The 19142-nt window shown below is 37.5% G+C and overlaps 5 protein-coding genes across 5 annotated transcripts; 2 read left to right on the forward strand and 3 right to left on the reverse strand.

The window, feature by feature from the left end:
• Window positions 1-39: 39 nt before the first annotated feature.
• LOC129579878 (zinc finger protein 84-like) lies at window positions 40-1207 on the reverse strand. The gene has a single exon (XM_055470062.1). It carries the CDS (start codon window positions 916-918, stop codon window positions 40-42), a length of 879 nt encoding a protein of 292 aa, XP_055326037.1. The 5' UTR covers window positions 919-1207.
• A 4268-nt stretch (window positions 1208-5475) lies between these two features.
• On the forward strand, window positions 5476-8646 carry LOC129579877 (uncharacterized). Its single transcript, XM_055470061.1, has 4 exons — window positions 5476-5736; window positions 6330-6504; window positions 6622-7777; window positions 7849-8646. Exons 2-3 carry the CDS (start codon window positions 6335-6337, stop codon window positions 7751-7753), a joined length of 1302 nt encoding a protein of 433 aa, XP_055326036.1. The 5' UTR covers window positions 5476-5736; window positions 6330-6334; the 3' UTR covers window positions 7754-7777; window positions 7849-8646.
• A 359-nt stretch (window positions 8647-9005) lies between these two features.
• Window positions 9006-9998, reverse strand: LOC129579879 (PR domain zinc finger protein 5-like). The gene has a single exon (XM_055470063.1). It carries the CDS (start codon window positions 9996-9998, stop codon window positions 9006-9008), a length of 993 nt encoding a protein of 330 aa, XP_055326038.1.
• A 175-nt stretch (window positions 9999-10173) lies between these two features.
• LOC129579880 (uncharacterized) lies at window positions 10174-11463 on the reverse strand. The gene is made up of 3 exons (XM_055470064.1): window positions 10473-11463; window positions 10317-10379; window positions 10174-10239 (listed from the first exon to the last, which is right to left on the reverse strand). The coding sequence occupies exons 1-3, from the start codon at window positions 11415-11417 to the stop codon at window positions 10174-10176; spliced, it is 1074 nt and encodes a 357-aa protein (XP_055326039.1). The 5' UTR covers window positions 11418-11463.
• Window positions 11464-15696: 4233 nt separating this feature from the next.
• LOC129579876 (zinc finger and BTB domain-containing protein 17-like) lies at window positions 15697-18928 on the forward strand. Its single transcript, XM_055470058.1, has 4 exons — window positions 15697-15955; window positions 16244-16406; window positions 16538-17697; window positions 17773-18928. Exons 2-4 carry the CDS (start codon window positions 16249-16251, stop codon window positions 18396-18398), a joined length of 1944 nt encoding a protein of 647 aa, XP_055326033.1. The 5' UTR covers window positions 15697-15955; window positions 16244-16248; the 3' UTR covers window positions 18399-18928.
• Window positions 18929-19142: the final 214 nt, after the last annotated feature.

Here is a 19142-nt window from a genome sequence, read left to right on the forward strand (position 1 = left end):
ATTGATTTGATCAACGATTTTCCTTGTTGTGGATACGACTTATGTGTTCCTGAAGGTTCTCTTTTGATGTAAATTGAGGTGTCTCTGATGGCTCCCTTTTGAGGTGAATTGGGTGTGGCATAGCTCACATTGGAACGGTTTATCGCCAGAATGGGTTCGCATGTGTCTTTCCATATTTGTTTTGACTGAACCGATAAATTTTTTGCACAAATGACATTCATAGCACCGTCGATTGCAGTTTGTTTCATAAGCTTTGCATTGAGATTGCTTCGCGAATCCTTGGTGACAGATCGAACATTTGAATGGGAGCTTCTTCGTATGATATACAATGTGTTTGTTGAGACTAACTTTGTGTGTGAATTGCTTCAGACAACGTTGACATTCGAACGGCGTATCACCAGAGTGTGTGCGCATATGGTCGATCAAATTGGATTTGTTGAAACTAAATGACTTTCCACAAACATAGCATTCATACAAACAGCGATTACACTTCGCCTCATGTGCATTTCTTTCATCTTGGCGAACGAATCCCAGACGACATCTGGTACAGCGGAATGAACGTAGACCACCATGAACCTTCATGTGTCCCTTAAGATGACTTTTTCGTGCAAATAGTTTGAAGCATTCGTTGCATTGGAATGGTTTGTTACCACTATGCACACACATGTGATTCATCAGATTCGCCTTTATTGATCCAAAAGAATCCTTGCACAAATGACATTCGTAGCGACGAGTCGTGCAATTGGCCTCGTGAGCTTCCTTTCCGTTTTTTCCATCGAATCCTTGCAAACAGCCCGGGCAATGGAACAGAAACTCTTCGATGTGAGCTTTCATGTGGGCACGGAGATTTTGTTTGCTTGTAAAACGTTTCGGGCAGAAATCGCATCCATGTGGCTTCTCGCCAGTGTGTTTCAGCATGTGCTTATTTAAATCACCTTTCCATCGCGTTGAATAGACGCAAATGTGGCATTTATGTTTCTTTGATAAATTTGGATGAGCATTGCCATCTCGCTTCTGTGTATCGCATCCACCTTCATCACCTTGTTGCGGCGGCTGCTGATTTTGATGGCCATCCGTAGCTTCTTCACTTGAGTCAGCATTTATTTTCGAGTCTTCTTCTTTGTTATCTTCACATTCTTTCTTCACCTCGACCTTAGCATCGACCTCGTCCAAGTGATCCAAATCATATTCAACGTCACGCACATTGAAACCAGGAACACGTCGTAGATTGCGATAAGTCAATGCCGACACTTCAACCACTTCGTCGACAGACACTGGCTCATTTTTAATGTCACCTTCTTGTTTGATTTCGATTGAATCCGAAGACTGAATATGGTTTTGGTTTGCGGACATTCTCAGGCTTTTCGTATCAGTTGGGAGGCCAGAGCTGTGCTCCGCGTTTACTGCTCGCCTGAATGAACAAAATTTCACAATTGAAAGATAGAAGAATACTTTCGAGGTTAGGTTTGTTTGTACAAATGCTATAGGATCAATGAAATTCTTGTCTTCAAAATTATTTAAATAAATTTTAGCGCGTGAAAATAATCGATTATAGTAGTTGATTGACGCTTTAGCTTCGATAGTCCAATATTGATTTCATTCATCCAATGCTAATATTGATGCTATCGAAATGCACCCACTTGTCAGTGAGACTTCAAAATGTACTTACTTCGTTTTATTGTCCGTCAATTACACCGATTCTATGACCTCCGTCGTGTTTCGGTGGTTTTTACAATTCGAAATTTTATTTTTTATAAAAATTACTTGAACTGAAATTTTTTTGTTGGTTTTCGAATGAAATATTTGCCTCACCAGGTGTCGATAGGTTGTGGTACGTGTTTTCACCTCGATTGTTACCAATGAAAAGAATGTTCATTTGCTATGTCCAACGATAGTGCGGCAAATATGGTGCATGTGATTGTGCACGTTCAAATAAATTCATGAGGCTGTGTGAGAAGTGCTTGCTCAAACGTCACTTGTCAAACTCTCTGCGTGGTGAATGATGTGTACTACAGCTGTCAAAAATCGGTATTTTATTAATATGTTAATAAACAACATATTTTAATAATTAATAAAAATGTTGAAACACCATATTTATTAACGCTAATAAATATAGTGCATTTTATTAACATATTAATAATTATTAGTATGGTGAATTTTCGGTTATTAATATGGTGTAGATTTTATTAAAATGTTAATAACGATATTTTATTAGAATTTTAATAAAATCGACAATTTTTTTATTAGAATTTTAATAAAATGTGGTTATTAATATGGTGCCGATTTTATTAGAATTCTAATAAATTCGACAACATATTGGATTTCATCCGATTTTATCAACGGACGACATCATGTTCACATCAAAGTCTATTCAACACAGCGTTAAGATTAAGACAATCATTTATCACCACAAAATCTCAAAGAAAAACGAGTCTGGAGATATTCGACATGTTTTTTGTATGAAACTTTTCAAAAAAATTGCGAAGAAAAGTTTCATATAAAATTCATGTCAGTTTTTGCCAGACGACAAAATCTCGATGAAAAATGAGTCTGGAAATATTTGACAGTTTTTTTGTATGAAACTTTTCAAAAAAAATCCGAAGAAAAGTTAATAACCACATTTTATTAACATTTTAATAAAATCTACACCATATTAATAACCGAAAATTTACCATACTAATAATTATTAATATGTTAATAAAATGCACTATATTTTATTAAAGTTAATAAAAAATTCATTTTATTAAAATATTAATAAATTATTAATATGTTAATAAAAAAATATGTTAATAAATTATTAATATGTTAATAAAGTGACAGCTGTAATGTGTACAGAGTTTTGATTCATCTCAGCGAGATTCCAATGGTCGCAAATGATATTTTTCAAATTCAAAATTGATTCATTGCAAAGCATTTATTGAAAACGATATTTCATGTTGGATTGCTATGAAGAGTGTTCATTGGAAAGAGATTTTCGACGAATATTTTATGAAAATTGAATATGATTTGAATTGATAACATGATTTTCTAAATTCATAAGGAACGAAATATTTTTCAAATTGATTTTTCGAGCATACAATTTTGAAGCACTTTTTGAATTTTTTATGGTTCATTATGATTTTTCTTCAACCAATGAATTTGATTCTGATGGTAAGTGGCTTTAGCTGACGATGGACAATGAAAACATACTTTTGCAACCAAATTACATTGTTCAGTAATTTCTATGGTGAATGGGTTTCATATGGTTTTTCAAAATCCATTCAAAATCCTAGGGGCTTCTATGTCGGTTTGACATTCGAATTTTTATTCACAAATTCGCGCTCAGTGCATTCGCAACGCTGCCATATGATTTCTATGTAAACATTCGCACTCGCATTCGTATGGCAGTTGTATTTCGCCGTTCTCGAACGTTCTCACGAATGCGAGTGCGAATGTTTACATAGAAATCATACGGCAGCGTCGCAAATGCATGCCCAAACACGAATGAACGAATGAATTATGTAGTCACAAGTTCGATGTCATAGCCGCATTCGTCGCATTCGCAAACATTCGAATTTTTGTTCTGAAATGCGAATGCATTCGCAGCATTCGCGAGAGATAAATCCCCTTAGTCAAAATCATTCGCAAAATACCCAGAATATTCCTATGAATATCATAACTTTTTTAAGTTTGGTATGGTCGTCAGACAAAAATTTTCAAACTATTATTGCAGCTACGCCACTGAGCTGTTGTTTAAGTGTATGTAGCCATAAAGCTGCTGAGCTCAGCTATGAGGGCTATATATTTAGCCCAAACGTTACTGCATACACTTCTTTAAAAAAATCCGATTCGGGAAAGACGTGCCATAAGGTGATTCTATGGTTTCTGCGGCTGTTGTCTTTCGAATAATATTTCTTTTAATAGATTTTTCTCAAGAATTGTTAATTTAGTACGGTGCCGGGTGAACACTTGTCCATGCATAGTGAAGACATACATTCTCGGAAATGATGTCTTAGAGAGAAAATAATCCGAAAAGGATTAAGAATTGACTTCGAATCATATCCGTGTGTCAATCTGGTTTCCTTGAATGAGCCCAACACAAATCGGAATGTCGTATTCTCTCTCGTCTTATATAAGGTCACTTCTTTTGTTTGAATCTCACATTCGACTGTTTAACCTCATCGAGCACAGAGTGATAGAATCATCGGAAGATTTTTGAAATTTAAAAAGACCATTTCTGTTAAAAAAATATTTCTCAAGATATTGTCAATTTAACTCGACCCAAAAAAAATTTAACACCATTTCTAACAATAACATTCAAACAATACCAAAAAGTTTGATAAATATCAACAGACCGTGAGTTATTTGTGTTTTTTCGTCCAGTTGTAAATACATAAAAATGAGTGAATCATCGAATTACAATCAATGGCGTCAGCCAAAATCAGCTACAATGGATCCATCAAAGGCATGGATAAGAAATGTCGGTGTTGGCTTAACAAGACGAAAAATGTTCAACAGTCACCGAAATGCTCACGTCCAAAAAACGGAACAACCACGAAGACCGGTGAATGGATATTCATCGGCCAATACAAACAATAAGAATCAAGTTTCAGCGAGTCGTGCCATCGTTGACAGAGCGGCGAATGATCTGGAAAAGTGTCATATTTCCAATAGCTATTCAAAGTCATCGAACAGCAAACCGAAAGACGACCATTCATTTGCATTAACGCACACACAAATTGTCCGAGTGGCACTTGCTTCAGCACACGTGGCAGATCGAGCATTGGAGAGTGAAACAGCGCCCGGATCAAAGCAGAACGCTCAACCCATCTACATGGATGAAGCGGATGTGAATAATTTCATCAAAAGTGGCCACATTACATTTTTCCAAGGCAAATTACACTACAAAAAACCATGGAGCTGATTGTTTGACTCGCTTTTGATATATTTATGGCATACGGCGCACATTCAGTAATAAAAAATGAATTATTCGCCCAGTGGAGTGAGATAAAACTTTGAAATAATAGCACCATAAGAATCCAATTCTATTTTTGTATGATTTCATCCATAAACAATAAATACACATCTTTGAAAAAATCATAAATTGTTTCCATTATTCATGTCCATTTAAAAAAAATTCCTCAACTCGTGAGCATATCACACCAAAATAATATTTTTATTTCCAGACCCGATTAAAAAATGACGGAATTCATTCGTTGTGTTGAACTCCACTTTGATTCAAAATTAAATTGAATGCAACAGATTTGCCAATTTTACTGTCGTGCCGACTATTTCGTTCTGGATGATTTCCAAAGATAAAGAAAATAAAGCTAAAAGCCCATCAAAATTATTTAAAAAAACTACAAAAAGTGCACATTTGAAATTCAAATAGTGTTCCAGCCTTTAAAGTACCACACAAATGTACTTAACCGCACTCAAACGACCGAGTCTCCACTCTGACATAGGTATACGTATATGGAACGAACAACGAAAAATGTTTGACGTTTGGCCGATGACGACGACGCTTCATTTCTGTGCTCTCTCGTTTACTGACTATTGGCTTTTTTGTACGCTCTGTAAATGTTCCGTGTTTTAGATTTGTTTTATTCATTTCAATCGTCTAAATTTGTGTTCGTTGGAAAAAATCCAAGCGAATATTTTGGAAAGAATTGAATTTTGGTTATCAGGAAAATCGAAAATCGTTCAAAAACTGAACGCAGGCTTGTAACGCAACAGACGTCAGAATCTCACAACTGGGTGAGTTGTTCGATTGAAGCCAATTTTTTGCACAAAAATGCATAATCGAAACGACTTTTCAGTGTCCAATGGCAATGCGAATCGATTTTCTGATTTATAACAAACTATTGGAAATATGATTAAATTATAGGAAAAGGGAAATATTGAATGTGCATTGAAAATGTTGAGCAAATGTATCCAATTTCCACTCAATCTGTCACCGAATTGTTGTTTGGTCAATAAAATAAATTGTAATGTATTTCCAAACGATCCCGACGAGAAATTTGCGGTAAAATAGGTGTACGTCGACTATCCGTCGCATATCCGTTTTTGAGTGCGGATACTCGCAATGCGAATAGGTATCCACAATAAAAGTTGCCGCAAAATGTTATCGCTGAATACCCTGCGACTATTCGCGCTGCGATAAATGTGAAGTTGTAACTGGATCGAGTGTGACATTTCGACTTGAAACTTCGTACAACCAACGTGAAGTTGGCTGCGTTCGACGGACTTTTTCGTATTGCGACTATACGTAGAATAGTCGCAATGCGATATTCCGCAAATTTCTCGTCGGGGATATCTAATCAAAACATGTAATTTTTCTTCATTTCCAGCAACGATGAATGCAAACTCGCGCAGACATTTGGCCAGATACTGGTCGAACATTGAGGTAGAAACCATGGAAACGCTTCAATTGGTCAAAGAAGACTTTCAAAGTAGCGGCATGTCGCTCGATGGCGAATTCAAAGATTATTTCGTACGAGTAACAATTGATCGATTGAACGATCGGTAAGAAAGTCATTAATGTTTTTATTTTTAAAGCAATTTACCGAATTGATCGGTATATATTTTTGACATTTATTTTATTAATTAAAACCATGTCTCAACAATTCATTTTGTCTATAGAGTCACACGATTTTTCACTGAATGTGAATGGGAAAAGCAGTACATTGGCGGTCGATCTAGTCAGGCGCCAGCCAACGAAAGTCCAATCATTACGATGGTCACCGAAGCAAACGGCGAGACAGGAATCATGATCAGTCAATCGACGACTGAGCCAATTCCAACCGAGATGTACGTTCCAAGCGACGCATCACTCGTATCGTTCCTGGCCAAACATACTGACCCTAACAATGATTCCACGATCGAAGCAATGTTCGGCAACGTTTCAGTGCCGGCCTCTCAAACTGACCAGACTCCATTGATTAGTGTGAATGGAAGCGACCAGAAAAAGGATGCCAATCGAAATTACTTGACGCAAATAGAGAATGGCATGCGACCAGCTATGAATACCACTGAATTGGCGAATGGAATGATGGCCAATCATTCGACAAACGATCCAATCGTACCGGATTTGATTGCACAACCGAATATTGCTGTGGATTGGCCTCAAGAACTGCCCACTTCGACTCCATTCCATGGCTTGGTCGAGGAATCCGAAACGAAAGCTTCAAGCTGTGGGTCGTTCCAGCGATTCTCATCGTTTTTGGACAGAAATATCGATCCAAACGATGTCACATCGACGATCAACGCAATGCTTGGTAACGCATCAATGATAACGGCTCAAATCGATCAGTCTCAAGCGACTCACGCGATTGAAACTGGGCCAAACGATGCCAACAATGGAATTGGCATCGTAGAAAAAGCGATTCGAACGACACCACCCGATGCAACTGGACCAGAGTTCAGTGATATGGCCGACATCAACTCGATGAATGCTCCAGAGAGCGAATCAAATGACGCCCAACTGCCAAATGAAACGGTTTTTGGTGGGTTCATTGACATCGACGATGAGATTTCGGCTGAGGAACAAGCTGCATCGAGTACACGAAACAACGAATCAACCAACCAAGTAACAGAATGCATGGATTTGACCTGTGAAGATGTCGAACCAAGATCAAAAGGCGCCAGCAATCAAATTGAGCGAAACGCTGTGCGACGAGGAGGAAACCAGCGCCAAAAGAGGAAAATTTTGATGCAACGACGTCGGATGGAAGTGCGAAGAAGAGACGAAAGACGGGTCCACGATCGACACTGAAAACCATACCGGAATTGACTTCAGGTGAGATTTTTGATTGGTACGTGTAGAAACTTGATTTAGATTTTGATCTCGATTTCGATTCTCTTTCACAGAAGTGGCATTGATTGACAATACGAACAGTCAATCAGTCCAAGAGGAAGGTGCTGGCTTGAGTGGAGCCGAAAGTCAAAGTGCATCGACATCGAACGCGGAACAGATTGCAAAGAAGAGGAACGGCGTCGGCAAACATGCAGGTGAAAGTGGATCAAAGCGACATAAGTGTTCATTTTGTGAACACACTACATCATGGAAATGGAATTTGATAACGCATATGAGAACCCACGCAAATGAATTCCCGTTCCATTGTTCGATTTGTCGTCAAGGGCTGAAGGAGGAAAAGGAAACGCATGAAAAAGACTGCAACGTACGTCGATATGAATGCTATTTTCGCGAGTGCGAGTTTTCCACATTTCACAAAACAAATTTAGTCAAGCATATGCGCCGTCATACCGGCGAGAAACCATTTTGTTGCTCCCATTGTCCACAACGATTTACTCAAAAAATTAATTTAAATCGACATTTCAAATGTCGCCACAATAAAACCAAATGATTTTATGCAACGCGTTTCGAAGACGTTCCATCGTCGAGAGATGTCTAGAGACACATCGATAGTTTTTGTGATTGTATCACATTCAGAAATGTATGTTAATCACTTGATTGTGCGTAGAAGAAATGACTCTCAAAAAATTGTACAAAGATTGATGAAAATCAGCTCGAAAATGTTGTGATTTAGCGTGTTCAATAGAATAAAAAGGACTTAGAATTAAGTTTCAGAGACAGAAATATCCAAATTGAAGAATTGTGACATAAAACATTTGATGTTCGTTAATAAAGTGAAAGAAATTACATAAGACATCCATTTGGTTTCTCTTGTTTCTTTGCAAAACTATATTCGACAGGAGACTCTCCTGAGGAGAGTTCTTTATCTTCAACTGAATAAAACGCATGAATTGACTGAAGTTATTTTAGAACTATAGATCGTTTAATCCGATGAAAAATGTTGGCAAATTCATTTAAAATATACTTCTAACATGTTCTAAATTCAAAAAGCTGCAGTATCCATTCCTCATTGGATTGCTAAATCGCAAGATGTTTGACGGATTATGGTCGGATCCATCTCATAATTAATTGGGCAAATCTGGAAATGAATATAAATTTTGTACTACAGATCCGTTACAAAAACGCAACGCTAATGATTTAGCAATTAAATTCATGTGCTGAGCTTAGATGGTGCTGATTGACCATCATTCGAATGGATTTCTTTTTGCCGTATTTTCTTCTTGTTGACATACTGCAGGCAAGCTTTCAGATGATGTTTCTTTTTACGTCCACCACAAATTCGTCTTCCGCAAAATTCACACGAGAACTTTTGTTTAATTTTTCCATATTTTAAGCGGTTGTTAGCGAATGGGATGTGGCTATGATTTTTGGCGTGATGTTCCTTGAAGCTGCGTTCCATACACCATGCATCGCATAAGCCACATTTGTGCAGTTTCTCAATTTTGACAGCATTGAGTCGAGGATGGTTCAATTTCATGTGGTTATCGAGTTGTTCCTCTTTAAATCGATTGTGGCACACTTTGCATTGCTCCTTGGTGGCCATCAATTCAAAAGTAATGTTACTCGGTAGCATTTCTTTGGGACATTTCAAACGGTGTCGGCCTAGATGATTTTCCAGTATGCTCGGAGCTTTGCAGGCATTGCACTTGAACATTCTGACTGGATCAATACGGACAACTGGCATTTTCTCAATATGCCTGCTGATCAACTTTCCATTTCGACCGACACACGTGTACTGAACCAAAGGATGACTTCGACGCATATGCTCGGCGAATTTATTCGGGCAAAATAGACTTTCACACAGGCACTGAACCCTTTCACACATGACACTTATACTGTAATCTACTTCAAAGACAGCCTTGTGGCTTCGACGGAAATGATTTATGAGTTGGTCCTTTAATAAACCTTCTGCACTACAATATCTGCATTTGTACAGCTCCACGATGGTTGTCTGGAAGCAATGAACCAGCTTTGGCCTGGCCACTGAAGGAGTTTGAAAGTTGTACAGTTTTACGATGACTGTGTTCGAGCTTCGGTGGACTGGCAATGGTTCATTAGCTTTAGATTCGCAGCTTCCTTCTTCAACCTTCAAAACAACTGGATGAAACCGACGCATGTGTTCTTCCAGAAGACCACCCTTCATTGTTATACGGCAAACATCGCATTTTACTTCTTGGCCTTTGGTACTCAGCACAAAATCTTGATCGGTTGCCGGAATTTCTGAATGTATTTTTGTACAATGCTTTGCTATATTTCGCTCATTGATACCGTCAGCTCCGCAAATGACGTATCTATACAATTTTGCTGGAGGCTTGTGTTCAATATTCACGACCCAAATGTAAAAGAGATGTATTTTGGGGTGAATCTTCGAGTTGAAAAATGTCCTATGACCAAACAATTGTATTGAATTGTTAAATTATTTAAAACGATTTTCTATTTCAACGTCTTTTAAATTGCTTACCTTTTGCGCAGACGCCTTCTGCTTGCCCGGAATGACCTTCATCACCTCATTTTTGGGCATCAACTGTATGGAACAAAAATATCAACAAAACTTTCATCATTGACAAGCAACAGAGAACCGTGTTGGATGAAGAAAATTTTAGATAAGGTCGTTTACCTTTGATTTACACGAATTGTTGTTGTGTTTATTGCTCTTTTTCTGCATATCGCTGATGTTCATTAAATCACCGCTTCCTGATGAAATTGATTCATCCATACAACTGGCTTTTAAGGTCACATATCGGCCGGAGTTTGACGAGTTGATTTTTGAAGATACCAATGCTTGTAGATGAACTTGTTGCAAATGTTCAATGAATTGTTCTTCATCGAAACGTTGACTGCAAACGGAACATTGCCCATTCACTTTGGCCTCGATCATTTGGAAAGTATTTTGAGACATTAAATAAGCGAAGCCGTGGTTTTCGGAATGGTGTTCGCTGAACTGGTCTTCAGTGATTCCACTGCTATGGCAGAGTTTGCATCGGTAATATTTGATAGTTTCCTTATGTACCAAAGCGAAATCATGATCAACCATTTCGAACGGTGGTTTTGGCAACTTTTCCTTTTCCAATGGCTGCTTTTTTCGGCAAGTAGCACAAAGATCCGGTGAACATGTCTCATTTGATGGATTGAAATCATTACTGTTGTACCCTCTAAGGTTTCTTACACCACAGACCATGCAATTGAATGGTTTGAGCACAATCAATTCATACTTTTTGCTAGTGTTCGCCTTCAATGGATTATTTTGGTTGCCATTTGTTGACGTACTCACTGCAATCGCTATTTCGTGGTGCATCTGCATGTGGTTCTCTTGATGTATTTCCTCCAACAGTTGTCTGCAAATCATGCACTGAACCCGTTTCCGTTTTTGTTCTCGAAACATCTTTGTATCAAAGAGAACATCCTGATGCATATTGAAATGATGCTCATTCAAGCCTTCCTCTTGAATATCTTGCCCGTGGCACAATTTACACTCGAATACTTTCACTTCAACGGACATGGTTGATACATTAGGCATGTGCACCAAATGCATGTGGCTCTCAAAACATCCAAGTGGTACCATCTTGTCACAAGTCAAACAGTAAATTTTGTTTTCGAAATCACACAGCTCATATATGTCCGTGCGTGGCTCTGTGGGGTGCACCTCCTTGTGGTGCATCTTCAAATTACATTCGGCCACTCTTGAATCGCAGACAACACATGTGTAACGACGAATTCGAATATATTCCGCATTTCCATATTTTAATGGATGTTTTGAGATACCAGGTACAAGTAGATCACTTTGATCCTTCAAATCTTCACATTTCATTTTCAATGCAGCAACTTTCTCTACCGACTGTGGTAGCCGTCTCTTTCTTTGTTTAACATGCGTTAGCTCAAAAATGTCTTGATCGCGAGGAATGTTTTTGTGCTGTCTTTGGTGATGTTTCGACAACTGATATTTCCATAAACCCCCCGTTCCACACACCGTACACTTGAATTTTTCAATTTCAATGGTGAAACTTTCCTGTCTGGCATTTGCTTCACAATTGCCGAAGGATTCATTAGAATTCAGCGATGGGTTGTTCGACATTTGATTGGGCGTTCGATGTGACTGGTTAAATATTTTCAGAACGGCTAAATTGAAATGGAATTCTATTACGAACAGACAATAGATTGAAAAAATCAAATAACATTTACCTGCAATTGGTTCGGCGCTGTGGCGTAATGTTGTCGATAGCACAAAATTTGCTGCTTTGTTTTGATGTTTGTTAGTCGCAGACGTCAAACCTGAAGCTTACTTCCTATGCTAATTCATTTTTACAAGTGACTAAACAATCTGCTCGATTGAATTGACTTCTTCCATTGAAAACTAGGCTCGTACTGCAAAATTAACGAAGGAGGAATATTTGCTTATTATTACAGTAGATAAAAATCTATGGCAATATTTTCTGTTATCAGCGTATCAGTGTTGAATTAACAGTGTGAATTTTAAATTTGTTTACATTTAATAAGACAAAAAAAACTTTAAGGGAGGGAAAAATGAACTATCACTCTCGTTGACTCAACAATCAATGACGGTTTTTCGTTAGCCAGCATTATCTTAGCCTTGGTTTACACCAACAACTGGTGTAAGCCAATCATTAGCCAGCTATCTGTGTGAAATGAGTACATTCAATTTACAATAATTTTTGATTTTTGTATTCTGATTCAAATCATACAAATTAAAATGAAAATTAATATATTTCATAAAAGTCATTTTTATAATTTGAATTATTATTATTTTTCAAAAATAACATCTTAATAAAAAAAATCGATGTTTGGTTTTATTTAAACTCTGAGTTGAATGTCAGTCCCAAACGTTAGTTCAGATGAGTGTGTTTAGTTACTTCCAACTAAACACACCCAGTTGGTCTATACATTCGTTAGCCAGTATACGCTTATGCGACTAATTAGCCAGCTTATTTGTTCTTCACTGTCAACAATCAAAAGAACTAATACTCAGCTTAAAAAAAACTCGAAATGTTTGTGACATTTCTACCAAAATAAAGTAAATTCCAACACTTTTACTTTATTTGGTAAATGTCACAAACATTTCGAATTTTTCTTCTAACTGAATATATATCATTTTATCTGGCTCTAAAGCGCTTTCTTATCTCTGCATACTTCTTAAGTGGCATTCGAATTCATTTTGTAAAGAAGAAAACAATTCATTGCGATTGAAGAATAATATAACATAATTTTTTCCAGACGATTTTATTGATTACATTCAGCTAACATAATATCTGTTCCTAAGCGTTATCTCCTAATTAGCTGCAGTAAATTTTGATTTTGTGACTTGGAGTCCAGAAAAAAAACATCAAACCTTTGAATTTGTGACATATTTCCATGAAAAGAGTTGAAATATTTGTCACTTTCTACGTTTATGCAAATGTAGTACAACCACATTTACGTTATGTCTAGTCTAATGCGTTGCTCGCTACACACAATATTACAAAACACAAAGAAACCTTACACTTTTGTTACTTCCAATTCCAAATGATTTTCCAAATTCCATTTCTGCGAAAAAAAAACATCTGTTACAATCAAAGCATCTCGACAATCAGGCGAGATTCAAATATAAGATCCACCCAGCAAGAGCTCATTTGACAGAAATCAACAATAGAATTTATTTTAATAATTTACTCAAATTCTCAACGAGAGAGCTACTTATTGACTCTACAATTTTGAATCGACAACGATTCAAATGCTTTATTTGCTTAATTCGGTCATCCGAATACTACGAGCAAATACTCCAATGAAAAATCCAAAACGCATCGCTTAGAGTAAATGTTAATTTTTTCTTTCCTTTCAAACTAATTTAAAGCGATGAAGAAGAGGAAAAATTGGCATCTTTCTATTGCCGGGGATCGAACCACGGACTTTCTGATTGCCGGTCAGATGCTCTGTCCATTGAGCTACAACGACCCCCAAGCGAATATTGTTGCATTTTTCATTTGAGCGCAAATTTTACCTTGTAATGTGATCAGATCAGAAATTGATTTTTGTTCAGTTTTTAGAAGTTATTTTGTTTGCTTTAATCGTATATTCGGCAGTATACATGATTATTTTCTGCTAAAACATGGGGATTCGCAAATCCCAAACAAAAGACATTACTATCGGCGGACCAAAAGTCGATGTTAAAATAGGGATATTTTTACTATTGCTGTTGCTTTGTTGTTATTATTCTTCTAATTAGTCTCTTTGGACGGATTTTTCCGTAAAATTCCCAGTTTTAACACCTCTTAATTATTCACAGGTGCTCAAATACCTGGTAATGGTGTCAAGTGCACCAGAAACATTCTTCATGACTAGTGAAGGTATCCCAAAGAGGATTATGGATCAACTTCGAATTATACACGTATGTCAATCAGGTCAGTTTCCTCGAATACGTCCAATATAGTTCTAAACAGTAGTACCAGCAGAGTTTTAGTCTGTGAAAAGGTCGTATTTTCGTTCATCTTTATAAGGTCAAGTCTTTTGCTTGAATCTCACATTCGATTGTCTGACCTCATCGAGTCCAGAGTGAAATAAGCATCAGAAGATTTTTGAAATTTAAAAAGACAATTTCTTCCAAACATATTTACTTGAAAATACATTGACAATTTAACTCGATTGAAGAGAATTTATCATCATTTTTAATAATAAAAAAAATACCAAAAATTCTGATATTTATCAACAGACCGTGAGTTATTTCTGTTTTTCGTCCAGTGCAAAAAAATGAGTGAATCATCGAATTACAATCAATGGCGTCAGCCAAAATCAGCTGGAATGGATCCATCAAAGGCATGGATAAGAAATGTCGGTGTTGGCTTAACAAGAGGAAAAATGTTCAACAGTCACCGAAATGCTCACGTCCAAAAAACGGAACAACCACGAAGACCGGTGAATGGATATTCATCGGCCAACACAAACAATAAGAATCAAGTTTCAGCGAGTCGTGCCATCGTTGACAGAGCGGCGAATGATCTGGAAAAGTGTCATATTTCCAATAGCTATTCAAAGTTATCGAACAGCAAATCGAAAGACAACCATTTGGTCGCATTTAGTACGCACGTACAAATAATGGAAACAGTCCGGGAGGCACTTGCTTCAGAGAGTGAAACAGCGCCCGTATCAAAGCAGAACGCTCAACCGATCTACATGGATGAAGAGGATGTGAATAATTTCATCAAAAGTGGCCACATTACATTTGTTCAAGGCAAATTACACTACAAAAAACCATCGAGCTGATTGTTTAATTCACTTTTGATACATATTCGTGGCATACGACGCACATTTAGTAATAAGAAATTATTTATTAGTACAGTGGAGAAAAAAACGTTAGAATAATAGCACCATAAGAATCCAATTATATTCATGTATGATTTCATCCATAAACAATAAATACACAACCTCAAAAAAATCATGCAATCTTTCCATCATTCACACCTATTTAACTTGCCACCAAATAAAATTCACAACTCATAAATATTCTACACCAAACTAAACTTCTTTTTCCAGAGCCGACTAGAACAGACAGCAATTCATATGTTGTGTTGACACTCCACTTATGTTAGTTTCGAAATCGAATTGAATGCAATAGATTTTTCAATTCTAGCAATTTGTTGACAATTTTTCATTGAAATATCTTTTGAATGTGAGGAAACCGCAGCTGATGCCCATTAAAATTATTTTAGAAAACTATAAAAAGTGCGCATTTTAAATTCAAAAAAAGTTTCGGCTTTTAAAGTACCACACGAATGTACTTAACTGCACTCAAGCGGGTGAGTCTCCACTCTGACATACGTATACGTATACGTTACGAACACCGAAAAATGTTTGACGTTTGGCCGATGACGACGACGCTTCATTTCTGTGTTTTCTCGTCTACTGACTATTGGCTATTTTGTAGCTCTGTAAATGTTTCGTGTTTTAGATTTGTTTTATTCAATTGAATTGTCTACATTTGTGTTTGTTAGACCAAATCCAAGCAAATATTTAAAAAAAATTGAATTTTGGTCATCAGAAACGTCGAGCAATTGAAATTCGTTCAAAAACTGTGGAATTGTAACGCAAGAGACGTCAGAATCTCGCAATCAGGTAAGTTGTTCGATTGAAGCCAATTTTTTCCCAATAAAAAGCTGATTCGGAACGACTTTCTATTGCCAAATTGAGTGTGAATCGATTTTCTGATTTACAAAATAACAATTGAAATGTGATCAGATGAACGGGAAAAGCGGAATATTGAAATGTCACTGAAAATGTTGAGCAAGTGTATCTAATTTTCACTCAATCTGTCTCCGAATTGTCGTTTGATCAATAAAATTGTTTGTAATATATTTCCAAACGATATCTAATGAAAACAATATGATTTTTCTCAATTTCCAGCAACGATGAATTCGAATTCGCGCAGACGTTTGGCCAGATACTGGTCGAACATTGAGATAGAAACCAAGGAAACGCTACAATCGGTCAAAGAAGACTTTCAAAGTAGCGGCATGTCGTTTGATAGCAAATTCAAAGAATTTTTTGTGCGAGTGACAATTGATCGGTGAGAAACTCATTGTTGTTTTCATTTCTACAGCAATTTGCTGAATTGATTTGTGAATGTTTTCGAAATTTATTGAATAAAACATAAAACCATAAAAATATTGGCAAATTTGTCAATCATTTAATCTACAGCGTCACACGATTGTTCACTGAATGTGAATTGGAAGAGCAGTACATTGGCGTTCGACCTATTCAGGCAGCAGTCAACCAAAATCCAATCAACACGACGACTGCCAAAACAGACGGCGAGACAGGAATCATGATCAGTCAACTGACGGCTAACCCAATTCCAACCGAGATGTACGTTCCAAGCGACGCATCACTCGTATCGTTCCTGGCCAAACATACTGACCCAAACAATGTTACTTCGACGATCGAAGCAATGTTTGGAAATGTATCGGTGCCAGCTTCTCAAAGTGACCAGACTCCATTGATTGGTGTGAATGGAAGTGACCAGAATAAGGATGCCAATGGAAATTACTTGACGCCAAAAGAGAATGACGTGAGACCAACTGTAGATACCACTGAATTGGCGAATGGAATGATGGCCAATCGTTCGATAATCGATCCAATCGTACCAGCTTTGATTGCACAACCGAATACTGCTGTGGATTGGCCTCAAGAACTGCCCACTTCGACTCCATTCCATGGCTTGGTCGAGGAATCCGAAACGAACGCTTCAAGCTGTGGGTCGTTCCAGCGATTCTCATCATTTTTGGACAGAAATATCGATCCAAACGATGTCACATCGACGATCAACGTAATGCTTGGCAACGCATCAATGATAACGGCTCAAATCGATCAGTCTCAAGCGACTGATGCGATTGAAAATGGGCCAAACGATGCCAACAATGGAATTGGCATCGTCGAAACAGCGAATATAACGACACCACCCGATTCAACTGGACCAGAGTTCAGTGATATGGCCGACATCAACTCGATGAATGCTCCAGAGAGCGAATCAAACGACGCCCAACTGCCGAATGAAACGGTTTTTGGTGGGTCTATTGACATTGACGATGAGATTTCGGCTGATGAACAAGCTGCATCGAGTACACGAAGCAACGAATCAACCAACCAAGTGACAGAATGCACGGATTTGACCTGTGAAGATGTCCAACCATCGTCAGAAGGCGCCAGCCATCACATCGAGCGAAATGGTGTGCGACAAGGAGGAAAGCAGCGACGAAAAAGGAAAATTGCTCATGCAACGACGTCGGATGGAAGTGCGAAGAAGAAACGAATTACGGGCCCACGATCGACACTGAAAACCATTCCGGAATTGAATTCAGGTGAGACATTCAAATCGATACACGCAAAGACTTGGTTTACATTTTGGTCATGATTTCGATTTACTTTTTTCACAGAAGTGGCATTGATTGACCTGACATTGAACGAGATCGAGAGTACTGAACAAGCGAGCAGTACGAGCAGTCAGCCAGTCCAAGAGGAAGGTACTGACTCGAGTGGAGCTGAAAGTCAAAGTGCATCGACATCGAACGCGAGACATGTAGCAAGGAATAACGGCGGCATTGTCAAACGTGGAGGTGAAAATGGGTCGAATGGACTTAAGTATGCATTTTGTAAACACATAGCTTCACAAAAATCGAATTTGACTAGACACGAACGCATACACACTGGCAAAACGCCATTCAAATGTATAGTTTGTGACAGAGGATTTACTCGCAAAGATCGTCTTATTGGACACATGGGAACCCACACGAATAAATTCCCGTTCCATTGTGCGATTTGTCGTCAAGGATTCAAGCTGAAGGAGGAAAAGGAAACGCATGAAAAAGACTGCAACGTACGTCGATATGAATGCTATTTTCGCGAGTGCGGGTTTTACCATTTCAACAAATCAGATTTAGTCAGGCATATGCGCATTCATACCGGAGAGAAACCATTTCGTTGCTCCCATTGTTCACAACGATTCACTCAAAAAGGTGTTTTAAATCGACATTTCAAACGTCGCCACAATAAGACCAAATGATTTTATGCAACGCGTTTCGAAGACGTTCCATCGTCGAGAGATGTCTAGAGACACATTAGTTTTTGTGATTGTATCACATTCAGAAATGTATGTTTCCCGTGTGAAAAAATAGTAACTGAGCAGTCAGTTAACTAATTTGGGACAAAAATGACTTACTTTGATTGACATTGTAAGTCTATCATAGTTAACTGAAATCATTTGAAGTTACAAGTCAATCTAAGTTGCTTCATTTGGGACCAAGTGATTTTCTTAGACCAAAAATATAAATTCAATCAACTAAAGTCAACTGAAGTTATAGTCAGTCAGTCATTTCTTTTTCACACGGGTTATCACTTGATTGTGCGTAGAAAAGAAGAATCTCATAATTTGTACGAATATTGATGAAAATCAGCTCGAAAATGTTGTGATTTAGCGTGTTCAATAGAATAAAACGGACTTAGAATTAAGTTTCACATACAGAAATATCCAAATTGAAGTATTGTGACATAAAACATTTGTTGTTCGTTAATAAAATGATAGAAATTACTCGAGACATACTTGGTTTTCTCTTCTCTGATATTTGACTGGAGAATTCTTTGTTCTTGTTTGGATTAAACCAGAGCGTCTGAAGCTTTGGCATCCCGAGGGGATAATTTCAATTAAAAAAAATATTTGTAGAGATAATTTTGTTTGTTGAATTCCACAATTCCCAAATTAAGAACATTTCAAAATTCAATCTTGAAAGTGCATTCTATCTAGTATAAG

This window comes from Sitodiplosis mosellana, unplaced genomic scaffold (genome assembly GCF_009176505.1).
Source record: "Sitodiplosis mosellana isolate CC-2019 unplaced genomic scaffold, AAFC_SMos_1.0 Smas_scaffold_6710, whole genome shotgun sequence".
Taxonomy (NCBI): Eukaryota; Metazoa; Arthropoda; class Insecta; order Diptera; family Cecidomyiidae; genus Sitodiplosis; species Sitodiplosis mosellana.